At 42.1% G+C, this 21,491-nt stretch overlaps 1 protein-coding gene across 9 annotated transcripts in view; it reads left to right on the plus strand.

The window, feature by feature from the left end:
* Hectd4 (HECT domain E3 ubiquitin protein ligase 4) overlaps positions 1-21,491 on the plus strand; it is a 182,052-nt gene that overhangs the window by 59,626 nt on the left and 100,935 nt on the right. For all 9 annotated transcript variants that reach the window (XM_050158911.1, XM_050158912.1, XM_050158919.1 and 6 more), the window contains exons 8-14: positions 2,085-2,277; positions 5,851-6,009; positions 10,354-10,467; positions 11,529-11,669; positions 16,909-17,141; positions 17,477-17,622; positions 19,704-19,774. In XM_050158911.1, coding sequence (XP_050014868.1) covers positions 2,085-2,277; positions 5,851-6,009; positions 10,354-10,467; positions 11,529-11,669; positions 16,909-17,141; positions 17,477-17,622; positions 19,704-19,774 — 1,057 coding nt within the window. The remainder of the gene's footprint in view (positions 1-2,084; positions 2,278-5,850; positions 6,010-10,353; positions 10,468-11,528; positions 11,670-16,908; positions 17,142-17,476; positions 17,623-19,703; positions 19,775-21,491) is intronic.

Raw genomic sequence — 21,491 nt, forward strand, 5'->3', positions numbered from 1 at the left:
TTGCAGCTAAGGTCTTAGATACCAAAGGCAATGGTTTCCATAAATAGAAATGTAGAGCTAGGAGGCAGGCCAGTATCCAGCAGGGTCCCTCTTGGTTCTAAAGTGCTTACAGTAGCAGTTCAGGGAAGGGCTATGCCATGGAGACTATAAAAATAGAAACTCCAAAGGTCTCTGGCCAAGGCTACCTGCAAGGGATTTAGGGAGAAGGTGAGTGATTCAGTCCTTAGGTTACAGTGGTCTGTCCAGAGTGGTACTCATGAGACGGTACAGAGTTAAGGAGGCCAAACCTAGGAGGAGTAGGAAGCAAAGGGAGCCGTAGTCTGGGGCTCCCCCAGAAAGCCTTCCCATATCCTCTGTGACCATGTGTGCAGCTTCCCTGGAGTCTGTGGACGGCACCTCTCAGTTGTGTGCTTTCTCTGCCATTTGTTGTCAGCCTTACCCTCTGGATTCTGGCTTGGCTTTCTGTGGCCTTCTAAAGACTTGGCCCATGGTACCCTCATTCTTGTATTCAGGGGTTGCAGCAGCAGGCCAGGCTTGCTATCTTCCCTGGTGAGATGGGTTTCTGAGGCCCTCCATATCTAGGAGACTGGGTTTTCAAGGGGGCATTAGTTAACACAGGCCTCCTGAGATGGATCAAAGTCTGTTTTAAAGACACATTCTTTAAAGCTGGGTAGTGGTGGTGCACTCCTTTAATCCCAGCATTTGGGAGGAGAGGCAAGTGGATCTCTGTGAGTTTGAGGCCAGCCTGGTCTGCAAGGAGAGTTCCAGGAGATCCAGGGCTACACGTAGAAATCCTGTCTAGGAAACAAAACAAAACAACAGCAAGTAAATCTACATTCTTTCAAACACACACACACACATGCACACATAAACCCACACAGGTAACACATGCTGTGGTGTGTGTGTGGCAGTCAAGACAACTTGTAGAAATTGGTTCTTTCCTTCTACTATGTGTTTTCCAGAAATTGCGCTCAGGTCATCAGGTATGGCAGCAAGGGCCTTTCTTTCCCTCCTAGCCATTTCACTGCCCAGATCCGAGTCATTCAACAGTGAATCCAAGTGGAATGTTCTGTGTTTGAAAACAGAGAAGACAGGAGAAAGACAAGAAAGAGGGAAGAGAGAAGCCAGGACCTGGGAGCAATCTCAAATGGCTTCAGAGAGATGCTTCTCCCTGGGAAATCAGCAAGGGGAGAACCCAGGGCCTTGAATTAGAGAAGAATTGAGGAAGAGAAGTTCCTGGGAAGTGATCCAAGTCTTCAGCAAAGAGAAAAGCTAGGAAAGTTTTTGAAAAAAGAAAGAAGGCAGAGACATGATATTCAGATCTGTAACCCCAGCACTGAGAGACAGAGCATCAAGAGTCCAAGGCCAGCTTTGGCTATATATGAACTTGAGGCCAGCCTGGGCTACATGAGACCCTGTCTCAAAAAAGAAAAGAAAGATTGAGGGATGGAAAGCAGGTAGGTGGTTTGTTGCGAGTCAGATTCTCATTTTTGAGGGACTTTGCTGGGGAAAAGTCAGTGTTGAGTTAGGGAACTGGCAGGCCAGCCAAGGTGTGCTTGAAGCTTGCTGTGTGTTTTAGCCAGGGTGGCTTGCTACAGGATTGCTCTGCCATGTCCAGGCAACTGGCTCTGTGGGAAGAGTGGTTAGGTCTTAACAACCAGTTACATTTTCAAACCATGTTAACCTCACAGTTGTCCTCAGCAACAAATCAAGGGCTAGTTGATTTGTTTTCCTCTCTTTCATTTGTACCTGCCAGAAGGCTCATAATTAGTGAGCAGCTGCCTATGGAATTCAATATAAGGGTTATAATCAACAATAATTTGCAGAATGTATTAATGTTGTCTGATTTCATTTTGAATATGAGCTGCCATGAAAAATGACAGTTCTGAGAATGAGCTTAGCTTCCCTGTCTGCAGCAGCTCCTCTGGAGCATGGAAGTGGTTTGCATAGAAAGATGCCTTTGCTCAGGTGGCTGGAAAATGTTTTATAAGCTTTTTGGTTCTAGAAGTAGTCTCAGAAGATATCTGCTAACTGGATGGACATATCATTTCAGGTTCTCTCTTTTTTTTTTCTTTAAATATTAGGTGGAAAATGGGGTATTTGTAGCCAGCCCGCTTCAGGAACGCACAATCCTAATGAGAAAAGAGGGAGAATCCGCCAAAAGCATTAATGAGATGCTCCTGAGCAGACTGTCTCGGTACAGAGCTTCCCCGTCGGCAACACTGGCGGCCCTCACTGGCTCCACCATCTCCAACACCCTGAAGGAGGATCAAGCAGGTGCGTTTGCCTCTTCCTGACCACCTGCCTATAGCTCCTCAGTGCAGCACACAGAGCCCACCTTCTCTGTGTCTCCCCTGCAGTGACCAGTGGGTCTGAGCTGTGGACAGGGTGTGAGCCCTGTAACAGTTCTGCCTTACCTGTAGGTGTCTCTCCACCATCACTGTCAGGAAAGATTTGTAAATGCAGCTAGCCTCATCAGGACACACCTGCAGCCTTAATTAAGGCAGGGGAGTCATGAGTGGGAGGCCAGCCTGGGCTATGTGAGATCACCTTACTGTACCCCCCTCCCAAAAAAAAAAGAGTATCTGAATTTGAGCTAAAATGAATTTGAGTCTCTGCTTTAATCCTTATACTGTTTGAAATACTGGGAAGAAAAGCTCTTGCAGTTGATAGCTGGGCGATGGTGGTGCACTCCTTTACTCCCATTACTTAGAGGCAGAGGCAGGTGAATCTCTGTGAGTTCGAGGTCAGCCTGGTTTACAGAACATGCTAGGATAGCCAGGGCTACACAGAGAAACCCTGTCTTAAAAAATCAAACAAACAAACAAAAAAGTATGAGGCTGTTCAGTAAATACTTTATTGCTCAAATTAGACTGTAAGGACAATATCTTGTTGCCAAGGCCTCTGTGGTATCAATGTGAGTATTTTGTTAATGCTTGCTTTATCATGGGAGATGCTTTGCACAAAACAGTTCTTTTTACCTAAGTAAATGTTTTGGGGGTTGTAAGATGGCTCATTGGGTAAAGGTATTTGTGGTCAAGGCTGATGACCTGAGTTTGGTCCCTGGATCGCACATAAAAGGTGAAAACAGAGAAACGACTCCACAGAATTGTATTCTGACCACCATATGTACACATACATGCACATAGTAAATAAATGTAAAGAAGACACCCAAAAAGTAGGCACTTTCATGACAGGCTAAAATCTTGATCTGTATTTATTCCTACCTCCATGCCTACCAAATTCTTTTCAGTATACTTAGTAAATCTGTTTTCTTTGTTTAACGAAAGAAAAAAAAAAAAAAGAACAGGCTACTTCCCAGCATTGAAAGTGCTCCTCCACTGTGATTTCATGTGTCAAAGCTGCCTCCAGCACCTGATTCCCTCTCTCTTCCACACTACCATGCCCAGCTGTTAGGTTGTATGCATTTATTTTATGTGTATGTATGTTTTGCTTGCATGTGTTTCTGTGTACGACACTTGTGTCTTCTGGCCCATGAATGCCAGAAGAGAGTATTGGATCTCCAGGACCTGGAGTTACAGATGTTACAGATTATTGTAACCCATCATGAGGATACTAGAATTGAATCTGGATCTTTTGAAAGAGCAACATTGACTCTTAATCGCAGAACCATCTAGACCTCAGAAGGCTATACTATATTTACAATTGTTAGTAGGGTGTGACTGCTCATCCCTGTTGTCCTAGAACTTGGGAAAATGAGGCCGCCTCAGCTACAGAGAAACCCTGTCTGAAAACCACACACACAAAATAAAAACCCCAACAACAAGCAATTAGATTTTTTTGTGAAAACTGCTCGTTACTCAAAATGTGGTTTTTGTACCTTTATACGAGTTTTTGTGTTCACTAACATGCTACTACACTGAAAATCCACTAGTTCTAGTTCCTATGGGTCTGTGATTAATTGAACATTCACAAAATCTAGCTTTGGAGCTAGAGTGATAGTTTAGTTAGTAAAGTTCATGCAAAGCATGCATGAGGACCTGAATTTTCTCCTAGCATTAAAAAAAAAAAGCTGGTTATATAGGTGCACTCTTGTATTTCGAGGACTAGGGATACAGATTTCTGTGAGTTCAAGGCTAGCTCATTCTACATAGTTAGTTCCAGGCCAGCCAAGGCAATAAATAAGACCTTGCCTCAAAGCAGAAATAACAAAAATAAAGTTGACAATTCCTTAGTTATATCACCTAAAGTTGACCTCAGGCCTCCACATCCATGGATAAACACACTTGACACACACACATGCAAGTATGCATACTACCCCACTTATCAAATAATGAAAGTAAAAATAATTTTTAAATTGTGGAGTTTTACTCTGTGACAAGCTAAAACATATTTTCTGTCAGTAAGTCTGTGAAAACACTTTGGTGAACTTATTAAGCTGCAAAGTTTCTGAAGTTTTCCACTCATTACATTTTTGTGTTTTCATTACCACAGAAATTGTTGTTCTGAATAAAGAATATATTTGTTGAGAGCTTATGTTCTTTTTAAAAAATGGAGCTGTTTGAACCAGAAGTATTCAAAACATCAGAAAGAGTAGGTTTCCTTGCTGCTCTTTCAGAAAACTGGAGTTAGGTTCCTAGCACCTACACTGTTACCTGTCACTTCATCGCCAGGGGATCTATTGTCTTTCTTTTCTCTCTGGGCAAATTAAAATATAAGAGTTAAAAAAAGAGAAAGAATAGGTTTCATTTTACATATTCTTCTAATCTAAACCCCAAGAATGTTTTTCTCTCTGTTGAGTTTTATAGCCTGACAGCTTCCCAAAGCTCTAGTGTACTTCTTGCTGATGTCGTTGGTCTTCACTGAGCTCAGCTACAGACAGTCCTTAAGTCCACTCTACTAGTGCCTGGATGCTGGGGAGATGATGTGCATTCCATATCTCCTGACTAGAAACAATAATTATTCTGTTGATGGTATCTTATATCAGTGATTCCCCCTCAAAATAGTAAGAAATGTATATATAATGGATAATATATAAGCCATGCAGGTTAAAAATTACTATGTGAGAAATGTTCTGAAGGCCCTGAGTAGCTAGAGGTTTTGGTTGATGTTGTATCCATAGCTGTTTGCAATGAATGTGACATCACAGACTTAGGAAGGTTTTGTTTTAAACTGGGCACTCAGGGATCAGAGTCAAGTGATTATATTTGAGTTCCAGGCCACCCAGTGATACATTGTTTCAAAAATTGTTTTCTATAAAATTAAGAACAGTAGGATCCCCATGTGCCTTTAATCCTATAGGCAGAGGCAGGCAGATCTCTTGAGTTCTAGGCCAGCTTGGTCTACAAAGTAATTTCCAGGATGCCAGAACTGTTACACAGAGAAACCCTGTCTGGAAAACAACACAAAACAGAGAGAGAGAGAGAGAGAGAGAGAGAGAGAGAGAGAGAGAGAGAGAGAGAGAGAGAGAGAGAGAGAGAAGGAGTATCTGTTAAATGACAACAGGAATTCTATTTTGAGATTTATTCTATGTAAACATTCATTCTTAGATTTTTAGAGTCATAAGGCATACTGGACATTGGTAACACCTTTAGGACAGTGTTCCTTAGGATGAGTGTTTCCCCTACATGTATGTCTGTTCACCATCACTTGTGTGCCGAGTACCCTCAGAAGCTAGAAGAGGAATTCAGATCCCTTGGAATTAGAATCACAGACAGTGTGAGCTGCTCCATAGGAGCTGGGAATTGCAGCTTGTGTTCATAATCACTGAGCCATCTCCAATTCCCCCTCTTTCTAATCATGGCCTAACTTTGTTTCAGTTTGGACTCCTTCATTATATATGAGTCTATGCAAAATGCTTTTACTAAACATTTTCTTTCTCCTCTCCAGCAAATACTAGCTGTGGCCTTCCTCTGAAAATGCTGCGGAAGACACCCATGTACACTTGTGGCACATACTTGGTGATGCTGGTCCCACCTCCAGGGGGGTCTGGCAGCTCTGCCACCCGTTCTCTTTTTGGTGGAACTAGTGGCTTGTCATCTTTAAAAAGTAAGTATATTTTGTTTGGAATGCTCTTCCTGATGTAGCTTTGTACTAGTTATTTTTTTGTTGCTCTGATAACACACTATGACCAAAGGCAACTTAAGGAAAAAGAGTTTATTTTGATACTGTTCCAGAGGAATAAGGGTCTGTCATAGAAGAGAGGCATGACAGCAGAGCAAGAAGCTGAGAAATCACTTTTTTTTTTTTTTTTTTGAGACAAAGTCTCTCTACATAGCCCTGACTATCTCAGGGCTATGTAGACCAGGTTGTTCTTGAACTCACAGATATCTGCCTGCCTTTGAGTGCTGGGATTGAAGGCATGCACTACCACACCCAGTCAGAAATTACATCTTTCTTCACAAGTTTGAAGGAGAGAGAATGATCTTGAAGGTGCGAGGCTTTGCAATCTCAGAGCCTGTCTCCAGTGACATATTTCCTCCTGAAGGCTGCACCTCCTCATAACTTTTCCAAACAGCATCACCAATAGAGGATTGTGTTCAGATTCCTGAGCCAATACGGAATGTTTTTCAAACTACCACAGTCTGTAACTCTGAGGTTTAAAGCACTTTTATTTGTTGTTGTAAACTTGCTCTGTTATCATTGTTACTCTTTTTTTTTTAATTTATGGTTTATTTAACTTTATTTTATGTGCATTGGTGTGAAGGTGTCAGATCCCCTGGAACTGGATCTTCAGACAGTTGTGAGCTGTCATGTGGGTGCTGGGAATTGAACCCGGGTCCTCGGGAAGAGCAGTCAGTGCTCTTAACTGCTGAGCCAACTCTCCAGCCCTCATTGTTACTCTTTGATGATATAAAACAATAATGGTCAGTGAGTTACAGACTGAGGATTTGTCTGGTGCTGGGGATGGCATGCAGGGCCTGTGTATGTTCTTACCCTGAGCTATACCCAGCCCTCAAAATATAACCTTTTAAACTTGTTCTACTTTTTCATGCAGGGTCTTTCCATGTAGCCCTATCTGGCCTAGAACTACAGAAATCCACCTGTCTCTGCCTCTTTATTCTGGGATTAAAGGTCTCTTGGGTTTTTTAATCTCCCTAGCATAGCTTTTTCACTTACTGAAATTTAGGTCCATTGATTAGAATGGCTCTTCGTGGACCATTTTCCATGAGGACACAATTGATGCCATGGTTTCATATCAGCCCAGGAAATACTTCCTTCTGTGGCCTGTTACAGATTGGTCACCATAGTTTCAGCACAAGGAGACACCAGTTCTTCCCTTCAGACCATGGGGCTGCTAGGTAGTTGGTCTGAGCTTACCTTTAGGAGCTCTGAGGAGTGACAATGAGAAATGGCCATTGTTGGAAAGAGGGGCCAGGTGTGCATGTTGCAGATTGTGGGAGTAGAGGTCATTGTGGAGTTAGAAATGAGAGAATTCTTGGGGTCTCAAGTTGGAATGGTAAGAAATGGGTATTTTTTGTTTTGTCTTGTCTTTTGAGACAAGGTCTCTCTGAGTATCCCTGGCTGTCCTGGAACTAACTCGGTAGACCAGGCTGACCTCAAACTCACAGAGATCCTCCTGTCTCTACCTCCTGAGTGCGAGATCAAAGGTGTGCACCACCATGCCTGGCTGTGAGAAATAAGTATAATTCATCTATGTGTGCAAGTAGAGTAAGGGCTTCTGTGATAGGAAGTACACTGGAGAAGAAACTTGGGTAAGATCATTTTGTGGGTTGGAACAGTATGAAACAAACAAACAAACAAAAAAAGAGGGCTGGGGGCTATATAGCTCAGGAGAGTATCTAGTATGGTCAAGGTCCTGAGTTTCATCCTTAGGGGCAGGGGGAGAAATAGACAGTATAGTTTAGTCTAGAAGTAGTATAGTTACCACTATTGTGATGGTGGAATAAGAAAAGAAAAATGTAAGAGGTAAAGTACTGAGATTGTGTTGAGGGGGAAAGGAGCCAGGAATGTTGGAATATACCCCCCATAAGACCTTAATATAGTGGTCCTCAACCTTCTAATGCTACAACCCTTTAATGCAGTTCCTCATGTTGTGGTGACGTTCCCCCAAACCATAAAGTTATTTCATTGCTACTTCGTAGCTATAATTTTGCTGCTCTTATGGATATATCTGACGTGCAGGATATTTGATAGGCAACTGACCCCCAAAGGGGTCACAACCCACAGGCTGAGAACTGCTGCTCTAGTAGTTGGGAGGATCAAGAGCATGGGCTACGCAGGGGAGTGATGCCACACACCTTTAATCCCAGCACCCAGGCAGAGACAGGTGGATTTCTGTGAGTTCAAGGCCACCCTGGTTTACAGAGCGAGTTCCAGGACAGTCTCCAAAGCTACACAGAGAAACTCTGTCGCAGGCTGGAGAAATGGCTCAGAGATTAAGAGCACTGGCTGCTCTTCCAGAGGTTCTGAGTTTAATTCCCAGCAACCACATGGTGGCTCATAACCATCCATAATGAGATCTGGTGCCCCTTCTGGAGTGGGTATACATAATAAACAAACAAACAAATAAATCAAAAGAGAGAAAAACCCTTGGGGGGGATGAAAGCATGAGCTACATAGTGAATTTAAGGCCAGACTACGAAGGCAAAAAAAAAAAAAAAAAAAAAAAAAAAAAAAAAAAAAAAAAAAAAAAAAAAAAAAAAAAAAAAAACACACACAACAAATACACACACACAAAAAGAATGTAAGTAGATAAATATAGGCAAGATGCTGCAGGAACCTGTAGTTCCAGCACAGGGGAAGTTGAAGTAGGGAATTAGGAGTTTAAGTCTAGCCTGGGCATCATGGTAAAAGTCATGCAAAACATACGCAAAACAGTTGTTGGTTTGGGTGTGATGTCAGCAATAGCAGCTAACATGTATGTGCTCGACATTTTAACTCACCTTTTCTGCATGGCAGCTATGAGGTAGGTTTCCTGTCCTAGTCAGGGTCTATTGCTGTGATGAAACAACATGACCAAAAGCAAGCTGGAGAGGAAAGGGTTTATTTAGCATACATTTCCACATCACTGAAGGAAGTCAGGGCAGGAACTCAAACAGGGCAGGAACCTGGAGGCAGGAGCTGATGCAGAGGCCACGGAGAGGTGCTGCTTACTAGCTTGCCTCTCTTGCCTTGTTCAGCTTTCTTTCTTTCTTTCTTTCTTTCTTTCTTTCTTTCTTTCTTTCTTTCTTTCTTTCTTTCTTTCTTTCTTTCTTTCTAGTTTTTCGAGACAGGGTTTCTCTGTAGCTTTGGAGCCTGTCCTGGCACTAGCTCTTGTAGACCAGGCTGGCCTAGAACTCACAGAAATCCGCCTGCCTCTGCCTATGCCTCCCGAGTGCTGGGATTAAAAGCGTGCGCCGCCACCACCGCCCGGCTTCAGCTTTCTTTCTTATAGAAGGTTGCTTTTATTGGTTAATGAATAAAGAACTGGCTTGGCCTATAGCATGGGAGGAAGAAGGCAGAGTCAGAGAGAAGCCATGGAGCCACCAGAGACAGATGGATGGATGCTAGGAATTTTAGCTGGTAAGCCACTGTCATGTGGCGATACACATATTAATAGAAATGGGTTAAATTAAGATGTAAGAGTTAGCCAGTAAGAAGCTAGAGCTAATGAGCCAAGCAGTGTTCTAAATAATATAGTTACTGTGTGATTATTTCAGGTCTAAGCTAGCCGGGTGGCCGGGAACCAAACAAATGGCCTCCTCTCTCCTCTAACAATAGAACCCAGGACCACTTGGGCTGTGCTTTCCCCCACCAATCACTAATTAATAAAATGCTCTATAGACTGACCTATATCCCGATCTTATGGAGACATTTTCTCAGTTGAGGTTCCCATCTCTTGAGAGGCTATAGCGTGTGTTAAGGTGACATAAAGCTATCCAGCACAGCACCTTATATGATCTGTTTTGCAGGTGAAGAGCTTGAGAGGCTAATGACTTTCTTGTGCCATCCAGATGCGGTAGAGCTGAATTCAAACCTAGACACCCAAAGCCCTCCTTTTTCACTGCTCCACTCTCCTGTATTGAGGGAAAAGTCCAAGTGTCTGAGTCACAATGAGAGCTGGGGAGGAGAACAGCATCATACCAGCGCTTATAAGACCCAACTGAAACGTTTCCTAACACGCTGCCATCCTGTGATTTGAGTCTTCCTGTCCCTTTTCCATTTTCTCTTTTGATCCTTTAAAGTAGAAAAACACCTTCATATCAATGTTGCTGTTTTAAATTCACTTTCAAAAATATTATGAAGACATTTGGTCAGCATTTTTTTTTCAGGGATCTTCTGTGTTTATTGTCCATCTTTGTTGGTTTCAAAAGAAATCTGGTTAGGAGCCTAAAAAGGAAGTTTTAAAGAGTGTCTTCAGGATGATTAAAGAGCTGTCTGTCTCCACAGTCCTGGCCTCCAGTTTGGTATATAACATTTCAGATGGCCAATTCACAAGTCGTGCGGATCTCATAGATGCTGCTGGAAGCTCACTGGGGCGTGGTGCTCTTGTACCAGGATTGGGTAAGACACAAATACACTTGTTTCCTTGGAAGATTCATCTTGAGTGATTATTTCAAGAGCATTTCAAGTGTTCTTGAAAATCTTGCCAATTCTCTATGGTATTCCACTTTCCTTAAAAGAGATACATGTTAATACTCCTTAATTCAGGGACTTAGTGTGGAAGCTGCCACGTGTCAGATTCTCAGATGAACTGCCATTGAGGCTCACATTATGTTGTAAGACATTGCTCATCACAGTCTCCAGAGATTTATTCTGCTGAAGAACACACATTGGAAAACGAATCCAATCCCATACATTGGACTTGTCCTTTGTCCTGGCTACTAGGGGTACATACAGAAATTTGGCACTCTCCAGAGTTTTTTTATTGTGTGTTGGTGTTATGGCATAGCTACATGTTGAAGCGACATCTGTTGGGGTCCAGCCTCAACAGGTTCATATGTTTCGGCACAGGAACATGTGGATTAGAAATATTAGGCAGAATACACAGATATACAAAAGAAGTACAGACACATAAGATAGTACGAGGAGGGCGATCCAGTGAATACTGAAGGTCTGTGTTTATTTACAAAGAACAAAGTGATTACCGTCTCACCAAGTAGCTATACCTAGGTCAAGATATGTTTGATAGTAGCCACACCATACGTCAAATCTCTTGTCAGTAACCTTGAAGGAGCAAGAATAAGTTTAAACTCTCTGACCTTTAGTCAAGGTGGAATGGATCCACTTCTGTGGACTCAACAGTGTTACCCGTTCCTGGTGTCCTGAATTTTTCATGGAAGCCATCTGAATCCTTTTTGGAAGTAATTCATAAGAACCTGTTGCTGCAAACCATGTATTTTATGACTTGTTCCTTCTCGCATAGGAACTGAGCAAAACTGCAAATTAAATTTAAGCTTTTTTTCTCAGTTCTAATTTAGTGTGTTGTTACATAGTTCTTTGGGAGTAGAGCTGTGACTGTCAGCACTGGGGGAAATTCTCGCCCTTTGTTCTTTGGCAATTCCTTGGGAAATATATGTGCAGATGTGGTGGCACAGCCGCTGAGTGAACTGTATTGTTTGCAGGTGCCTGTTATGATACCGTGAACAACATGCTGTGGACCTGCTCAAATGATTATATCGATCAGTGGTGCAATCCTGGGAACCAGGCCTTTCATTATGTGTGCCAGAGACTGGGGGTCAGCCATATCATCACCGAGCCCAAAGGTGAGCAGCACTGTCAGCTCCCAAATATAACAAACTAGAGTGGGAGCATTAGGTGGGAATGTGGGTTAGCAATAGATTGTATCCACAGCTTCCTTCTTGGAACTTACAAGCTAAAACCCACTGTTGTCCACGATGGGGATTACTGTCTATTAGGAAGGAGAAGGCATGTAAATCATGTAAATGTGGAGGCTTTGAAGAACTTGTAGGTTTCTAAAAGGAAAATCTCTATGTCCCTCCCAAAATCTAAACGTAGATATAAAATTTGATTCTTGGTCCTGAGGAGGAACCCATGTAATCTCAGTACATAGAAAGCTCAGGCTAAAGAGTGAGTTCTAATTCAAACTGGGCCTGACTAAGATCCTGCCTCAAAGTAAAATCTAAAACACAACATTGATTATTGGTTCTTGGACTGGAACTCTATGCTATATTAATGTTTTATACTGACAATGGCTTATACCCAAATTTATATTATCTTTCTTAATATTCTTAATATTGACTTTTTGTTTGTTTGTTGGTTGGTTGGTTTTTGAGACAGGGTCTCTACAGAGCCTGGCTGTCCTTGAACTCACTGTGTAGACCAGGTTGATCTCAAACTCTCAGAGATCTACCTGCCCCTGCCTCTTGAGCACTAGGTTTAAAGGTGTGCACCTCCATGCCCAGCAATATTGACATCATTGAGATCAACTATCTTGCTACAGAAGAGAGAGTAACTCAGCAAATACTCTCTTTGTAAAGTATCATTAAAACAGACATTATCTACAACAGCAAACCCATTTTTATCCGTATTTTGGAAACTGGTTAACACAATTACTATATTAAAAAGAACAACAGCACTCAAGGAGGCAGAGGTAGACAGATTGTTGTGAGTTTGAGGCCAGCCTGCTCTACAAAGGATAGCCAGGACTGCATATTGAGCTCTTTTCTCAAAAAGCCAAGCAACAACAGTCAGGTGGTGGGGCACACAAATTTAATTCCAGCACTTGGGAGGCAGAGGCAGGGGGCTCTTGAGTTCGAGGCCAGCCTGGTGTATAGAGTGAGTTCCAGGACAGTCAGGGCTACACGGAGAGACCCTGTTTTGAAAAGCCATAACCAAACCAAACCCAAACAAACAAATATAAAACAAACAAAGCCAACCAACAATAACCACTAACATACTATCCTCAACATTTTGGGTAAAAACAGTGGAAACCTGTGGCATTTTTAGCTGGTTATGCTAGAGTTGGGCCCACTGTGGAAATCAACAGCTTTGCTTCCTAAGGGCTGACAGGATTTGGGGCTGAGCTTCTTTCGCAGCAGCAGCAGTAGTATTTCCTTTGGTGTCAAAGAGAGACCAGGGGCACAATAGAACAGCAAAGTAAATGGAGATTTGATGAATCTTGGGGCCTCCATAGGGTGCCTGAAAGGATCCCTGCTGTATGTTCATGTCTGGGTAAATGTAAAGTGAATCCATTGTCAGAAGGACAGACAGAAGTTACTTACCAGAGTTTATAAGTGCCCAGCTGGGGTGCCTCCTTGCAAGTAGACCCTTATAGAATCGAGCATTAGTAGCTTAGCATGTTGGGTGCCACCTATGACTGTTGAAATAAAACCCAGAATTGAGAGTGTCGCTCAATATATGATAGATGATTTGTAGGGGCAAGGCCCTGGCTTCCATGCCTAACATCAAGTACAATAATAATAATAATAATAATAATAATAATAATAATAATAATAATAATAATGAAACAAGGGGTTAAAAGAAGAAACTCAGCCCAACTGCACACATAGGTGAAGTTAGATGTTGAACTTAGTAGATGACAGCTTTAAAGTAGCCATTGTAGACATGTTAAAAAAACTAAGTGAAATATATTGAAAAAAATTAAAGGAAGAGTTGATGACTATGAATTGAAAACACTAATAAAGAATTAGTTAATTGAATTTTAATAAAGAAGTAATTAAGTAATTGAATTTGAGACAGAGTCTCATGTATTCCAGGCTGACATCAAATTCAATATTTAGCCAAGGATGATCTTCAACTTCTGATCCTCCTGCCTCCATCTCCCTAGTGTTGGGATCACATACCCAGTTTATGTTATGCTTCATACATGCTGGACAAACACTCTACCAGCTGAGCTACATCTCCCACCCCAAGAAATTACTAAAACCAAAGCTGTACTGTAACTCAGTGTGGTGAATATCCGGCTAAGGCAGGAGGATCAGGAGGTCCTCTTTGGCTACCCAGTGAACCTGAAGCTAGCCTGGGTTTCATGATACTGTGCCTAAACTCGAGTTATGGATGGAAATAAGAATAGCACAAAGATTTGTCCCCTTTGCTTCACACTGTATCCTAGGATTTATATCAACCTGTCTTGTTGGGAGGGATGCTGAAACTGACACGCTGTTTTTAGAGTGCCTGCCAGTTTTTGTGCATTGGCTATAACAGGCACAGACCATACCCAAACGGAAGGGCATTTAGTACAACCCCTGGAAAGAGAGTGGACATGTATTAGTTACCACAGTATTAGTACGTTTCTATTTATTGTGTATGTGTCTCTCCACCATGTGGATTCTGGGGATTAGGCTTGAGTGCGCATGTGTGTATACATTTCTCCACCATGTAGATTCTGGGAATTAGGCTTATGTGTGTACGTGTCTCTCCACCATATGGATTCTCTGTATTAGGCTCATGTGTGTATGTGTCTCTCCATCATGTAGATTCTGGGGATTAGGCTTGTATGTGTATGTGTCTCTCATGTGGATTCTGGGAATTAGGCTTAGTTATCAGGCATCTTTACCTGCTGAACCATCTTGCCATCCCCTGCAATTATTTTAATATCTGTAGAGTCAATAGTAGTTTCTATGCTTTCATTCCTAATTTTCTTTTGTTGTTCTTTTGTTTTATTTGTTTTGTTTTTTCAAGACAGGATTTCTCTGTAGCTTTTGGAGCCTGTCCTGGAACTCATTCTATAGACCAGGTTGGCCTCGAACTCACAGAGATCTTCCTGCCTCTGCCTCCCAAGTGCTGGGATTAAAGGCATGAGCCTGGGATTCCTAATCATATTTGTATAAATTTGTTAAAAAACAATTGACTTGCTTTGTACCCATAAAATGGGAGCGACTTTTTTTGTTATGTCTTGTTTCATGTTTTGGAGGTTGGAACCAGGGTCATCAGTGGGAGGCAAGTGCTTTGACAGCTGAGCTTCCCCAGCCCAGGTATAATACCTTAGAGCTCATAAGGTATTTGAATCATATCCTGGCGTTTGTTTTTAAACCTGCATCAAGAAAAAAAAAAAAAAAGAGATTGTGCTATGTACCAGTCACTGCCAAGTCCCTGGTCTTCTCCAGACTCTGAACGCACCTCCACTTGCTTATACAGTGGGCATGTGGGGCTTTACATGGCAAAAAGCACCCCTTATTTTCCTTTACAAATTTTTACCTGTTAATCTGCCCTTCTAATCTCTGTATATGGATTTCCATTCTTTCACAGTATCAAATTGAGTAATTTAGGCTTTATTTACTTATTTATTATTAATTAATTAATGTATTACTAGAGACACAGTTTCTCTGTGGAACCCTGACTGTCCTGGAACTTGCTTTGTAGACCAGGCTGGCCTTGAACTCACATAGACCTGACTGCCTCTGCCTCTCAAGTGTTGAGATTAAAAGCAGTCTCTGCTAGGGTCTCATGTAGTACAGGCTGGACTCAAAGTTATCACATAGCCAAGAATGACGTTGAACTTCTGATCTTCCTGCTTCTAACCCCCTTCCCTCTGTGTGCTAGGATTGCAGGTGTGAGCCAGCATGCCAGGTTTATGTGAGGGGATCCAGGCCGTGTTCATATTAGACAATCATTTTTTAAAAAAGATTTATTTATTATATACACAGTGTTCTGCTAGCATGTATGCCTGCAGGCCAGAAGAGGGCACCAGATCTCACTACAGATGGTTGTGAGCCACCATGTGGTTGCTGGGAATTGAACTCAGGACCTTTGGAAGAGCAGGCAGTGCTCTTAACCTCTGAGCCATTTCTCCAGCCCCTTAGACAATCATTTTGTATCAGCTGAACTACATTCCTAAACCCAGTTTATCTTTGAATCTCAATGAACCAAATGCTTTCGGCTCCTACATTCAAAATATATCCCAGCTCTGTCATTTCCCACCAGTCTGCAACGACTGCTTCTGCCTGAGCTTTTACTGTCTTCCCATTCACAGTCCTCGTTTCCTCTTGCTAGCCAGTCTGCCTCCACCCATTTATTCTCATATCCTCTCATCAACCAGAGTCTTTCATAAACTTTACACTGAGAATCCTTACTCCTGTCCAACCATGTATCTAACTTAAACTCAGACCTCATTTATTCTATAGATCCTCAACTTGGCAGAAGTCCTCAGTAAAGATGAACAGTCTTTGCTCAAAATCTTAAAACTCCCAAGACAGGAACAAGTGGGATCTAGTGGGACCCTCAGGGTAAAAGATGAGCAGGAGGTTTCTTTTTAGTCATGGGAGTTTCCAAGAGCCCTGTCTTCATATCTGCCCATGCTCGCATCCTTTTATCATCTTTTAAGCTGCCTTGTAGGTGCTAAGACTTAAACTCAGATCGTTTGGGAGAGCAACCATTGCTTTTAACCTTTAAGCTGTCTCTCTAGCTCCCAAAGTAGTCTTTCTTGTACCTTGCCTATGTAGATTATTCTTCACCTCCATTCTCTGAATGCCTGAAACCATCCATGAGCCATAAAGTAATTATATAAGAAACTGCTTATTAATCTTCAGGTTTAATTGATAAACATCTATCCAACTGAATAGAAATGCTGAATTTGGTGCAAGGGGGTTGCTTGTGGACAGGGGTTCTTCCATAGGGCAGCCATGGAAGATGTCTCTAAGTCTTCTAGAATGGTTGCCAGCATGGGCTGAGATGGCCTGAGTTCAAACCCTAGCTTTGTTACTTCATAATTGGGTGCTTTAGGGTAACTTAACCTCTCTCACTCTTCGTTTACTGCTCTATAAAATAGGACTAAAAGAATTTAATTTTGTAACCATGCATGTCAAACTTTATCCCATTGTTAAGCCCACATAACCAGTTTAGTAAGTGGTAGCTACCTATGTTACACCCCATACTATGGCAGGAAAGGTTCTGAAGCAACAGTGCTATCCAGGGGTACCACAAGTCTGTCCTTGAGTGTGCATAGCTTTTGTACACTGGAGAGTTACTCCTCTGGGACACTTGTCATGTCTTTCCTTACCATGCTTCCTTTGCATCTTCCAGAAGAGGCCATCAGCACGAATGAGGTTATAAACCAATTACTGCACCATGTTGGCGCCATGTGCATTCACCAACTCAATCTTTTGGCCACGAATCCCAATCTTCCCATCACTAGTGTCCTGGGCAAGCAGCACCCTATTGAGGCACGCCATCTGAGCAGCATTTGTGACATCATGGAGAAGGCCATGGTTAATGGAGACACCTGTATCGTACGCTGCATCCTCGTTGTCTTTCAGGTACACATTCAGTGTGAGTTTAGCAGCCACCTCCTCCCAGAAGAAACATCTTCAGCAACCTCAGTTTTTACAGAGGTTCTTACCTCCTGGCAGTCCTCTGACTGGGGTTGTCATCTATCATGTACATTGCACCTCGATTAGTGGAGTGAATGTTGTCTCATTGCTGTTAATGTGTGTAAGATATTTACTATATCCCATTGTGTAGAAGAGAGTGGAGTTGAAAATGCACCTGGTTATCTTTCCACAAGAACAGCTACCCTGTGCTTTCTTCTAGAGAGCTAATTTTATCCCTGTTGGAATGAGCATACTTAGCTCTGCCTCTTATGTTTCTGTAGGTGGTGTTTAAATTTTTCTTCAGCCCACAAACTGAAAGGAACCGAGACATCATTCGGCGGTCAGGATTGCTTCTTTGGCAGTTGTTGATGGCACCGAAAGACCAAATTTGCTCTGAAATTCAGAAGGAGGTCTGTCTTGCCATCAGGTAAACAGCAAATGGGTTTTCTTAATGCTTTCTGCAAAAGAAGCCTCTGTGCATGCTGTAGCCTAGATAGCTCAGCCCACCAGAATCTGGACCTCACCAATGGAAGAACATTTTCTTTGTGAAAAGAACAAAACTCTCTAGAAGGGTTGTGAGTGGATAGTTGCAGGCAGCTAGGATGTTCTCAAGCGTGAGCGTGGAGCATGCTCTGGCGTGGAACTGCCCTGGTGTCTAGAGTCTGCTTTGCCACTCACATTGGCTGTGGCCATAGTTTGATGTTTCTGTTCCTCAGCTGTGAGATGGAATAAGAAGGACACCTATCATGTAGGTTCGTGAGGTTGGCTTATGTGGAAAGCTAATGTAGTGTAGGGCTTAGTTGTGCTAATCCCCATTAACCTGTTGGAGAGCTGCTGAGATGACTCATTGCCACTCAAGAATGATGACCTGAGTTGAATCCCCAAAACTCAACATAGAAGGAAAGAACCAACTCCTGATTGTTGTCGTCTGACCTCTAAATGTACACTGGCATGAACGTGCCTGCATGCACGTCACACACACACACATAAACACATGCACATACAAATAATAATAGTAATGATTTTTTAAAAAATCCTGTTGAGATGTGGATACCAGCACACACCTTAAATATCAGTCATCTAGAGGCAAAGGCAGGCCTATCTCTGTGAGTTCAAGGCCAACTTGGTCTACATAGTGAGTTCCAAACCAGCCAGAGCTATACCGTGTGACCCTGTCTAAAAAGAACAGGTCCCTCTCATGGAACTAGGACCCTGCCAGTTGACTAGATTAGCTGGCCAGCAAGGCCCAGGAGTTCTGTCTGTCTCTTGCACTGGAATCAGGTGTGTGCTGATGTCCAACTTGTCTACATAGGCGCTGGAGATGGAAGTCAGCTCCTATTCTTTCATAGCAAGCACTTTACTCCACTAGCATCTTCTCAGTCTCTTCACTAGTGAATTTATGGGCCATCATAGTCCAGTGAGAATTTTGTTTGTTGTTTTGTTTATGTATTTTTTGGGCATTTTTCTTTTTCTTTTTTTTAAAAATATTTATTTATTTATTTATTTATTTATTTATTTATTTATTTATTATGTATACAATATTCTGTCTGTGTGTATGCCTGCAGGCCAGAAGAGGGCACCAGACCTCATTCCAGATGGTTGTGAGCCACCATGTGGTTGCCGGGAATCGAACTCAGGACCTTTGGAAGAGCAGGCAATGCTCTTAACCACTGAGCCATCTCTCTAGCCCCTGTTTTGTTTTTTCTTAGTTTGAGACTGGGTGTTTTGAGATAGCACAGACTGACCTTGAACTTTAGATCTTCCTATATCTGTCTCAATTTCTGGAGTTACAGGCCAGAGCCCTCATTCCCAGCTATTAATTATTGTGAATTAATTAAATTTTGAGACAGGATCTCACTATGTTGCAATGACTGGCCTGGAACTCACTGTATAGATCACATTGGCCTCAAATTCATATGTACCTGAAATAGCCTCAATATTATTTTTTAATTTATTGATTTATTTTATTTCAATGAACTTTCATAGAAGTAGAATTATAACATGAGCAAATGTAGTATAGAGGCTGATGGAGACTTGGATGGCTGGTCTGGAAGGCTTTTCTGGCAAGAATGACATAGAGAGCAAAGTTTATTTTTTTCTGTTTCTTTTCACCATGTTAATATTTTGAGTTGCTTCCTCAACAGAACAAATGTGCGAGGCAGAAACTCCTGGACAGGGTATAGGCACTGTCCCGTCTTTGTGACAGTTTCTTTAGTGCCTGAGGCTGTGTGCTAAACTGCACACTTGATTATATGCCACAGCTTGACAGAGAGGGAAGAGGAAAAAGCCAAAAAAAAAAAAAAAGCCAAAAAACAAAGAAACAGAACAGAAACAAACCTCTGATGCCATTTTCCACCCCGATCTTCCAGACTTCATGAAAAGCTGAGATCAGAAATTCTCTTTGTCACTTATCTGGCCAGGCTGACATCTCTAACAAAAATTTAAATAGAGCGTATATTTTCTGGAATGTTTAAGAAAAAAAACCTTTTGACTTTTCTGTCGTTTCAGCTCTGGTTTAAATATCTTATACCCAGGTGAAACTGAAATCAATAACTTACTTAAGCTGGTCTTAACAGAAGGTGAGAATTATCTTGAGATTATCCTTGAACAGCTGTGTGTGTGTCTGTCTGTCTGTCTGCCTATATGCATGCCTGTCTGTGCGTGTGCGTGTGTTACTAAGAATTGAACCTAGGACTTTGAATGTGTTAAGCGTGTACTCTACCATTAATTATATTCCAAAGCCTTCTGTTTACTTGAAAAAAATTTATTTTTATTCTGTATTTTGATTGTTTATCTGCATGTAATGTTCGGCACCACATAGCTTCAGTCCTGTGGAATGACAGGTGTCAGATGCCCTAAAACTGGAGTTAAAGATGATGTTGAGATGCCATGTAGGGGCCAGGAACCACTGAGTCATCTCTTTCTCCTGTTCTCTCTTTTTACTTTTTAAGACAGTGTATCACTAAGTTTCTCAGGCTGGCCTTGAACTTTCAGCTGAATAGCTAGACTTTGCTAGTTTTTCTTGTTCCCAAGGTAACAGCTGGACATTGACTGATACGGAGGGGTCTCTTTTTCTTCCTATTACTCAAGTACTACATACTTGAGAAAGTGTGTATTTGGGGCTGGAGAGATGGGTCAGTACTTAAGTGCACTGGCTATTTCTTCAGAAGATCTGGATTTGGTTCTCATCATCCACATAGTGGCTCACAAACATCTGTAACTCTTACTCCAGGGGATCTGATGCCCAATTCTGACATGTGCCAGCACCAGGCTTGTATATGGTATACATGTATCTAGGTAAAATACATTCATGGGTGAAATTTTGCTTAGCATGCAAGAGTCTCTAGTTTGCTGGGTTGTGGTGGTATACGCCTTTAATCCCAGCACTCGGGAGGCAGAGGCAGGGGGAATGTTTGTGAGTTTGAGACCAGCCTGGTCTATAGAGTGAGTTCCAGGATAGGCTCCAAAGCTACACAGAGAAACCCTGTCTCAAAAAACAGAGTCCCCAGTTTCCTGGTACCCAAGACAGACAGCAAAATGTGTATGCATAGAGACCAGCACTGCAGGTTGAATGCCCAAGCCACAATTCAAAGATGAAGTTTTATACCTCTTCCTATGTCTTGACTCTGGATGTTTAGCACATCTAAAAATAAATCACTTCCTATTTTAGCATGGCAGTGCACCTGCAATTCCAGTATGTGGGAGGTAGAAGCAGGATGATGCGGAATTCAGTGTCATCCTCAGCTTTGTAGAAAGTTCAGGCTACCCTGGGATATGTAAGACCCTGTTTTAAACAAACAAACAAACAAACAAACAAACAAGAACAAAAAACCAAACCAATATCTTTTCTTTTTTCTTTCCTCTTTTTAAGATCAATTATTTTTTTTTTTTCCTACCAGGGTTTCTATGTGTAGCTCTGGATGTCCTGGAACTCGCTCTGTAGACCAGGCTGACCTCAAACTCACAGAGATCTGCCTGCCTCTGCCTCCTGAGTGCTGGGACTAAAGGCGTGCGCCACCACCATCCAGTTGTCTTGATGATTTCTAATGCTAGATTTTTGTTAGTTTTTCATACACTTAATTTAAACAACAGCAGCAGCAGCAACAAATGACATGATAAAGACAGTCAGCATTTAAAAGCAGCATTAACCTAAGGAAGTAATAAAACCACACTTTATAATATATTAGGAAGACAAATCACACTTGATGTGAATGTCCTGCCTCTAGCTGTGCTCTGGTTGTGATGCTGTTTTGCTGCTATTTGCACGAATCTAAATGCTGTGCTCCTAGTCTGCTT

The sequence above is a fragment of the Alexandromys fortis genome, unplaced genomic scaffold, assembly GCF_014885135.2.
Source record: "Alexandromys fortis isolate MF-2015 unplaced genomic scaffold, M_Fortis_MF-2015_v1.1 scaffold_90, whole genome shotgun sequence".
NCBI classification, from domain to species: Eukaryota; Metazoa; Chordata; class Mammalia; order Rodentia; family Cricetidae; genus Alexandromys; species Alexandromys fortis.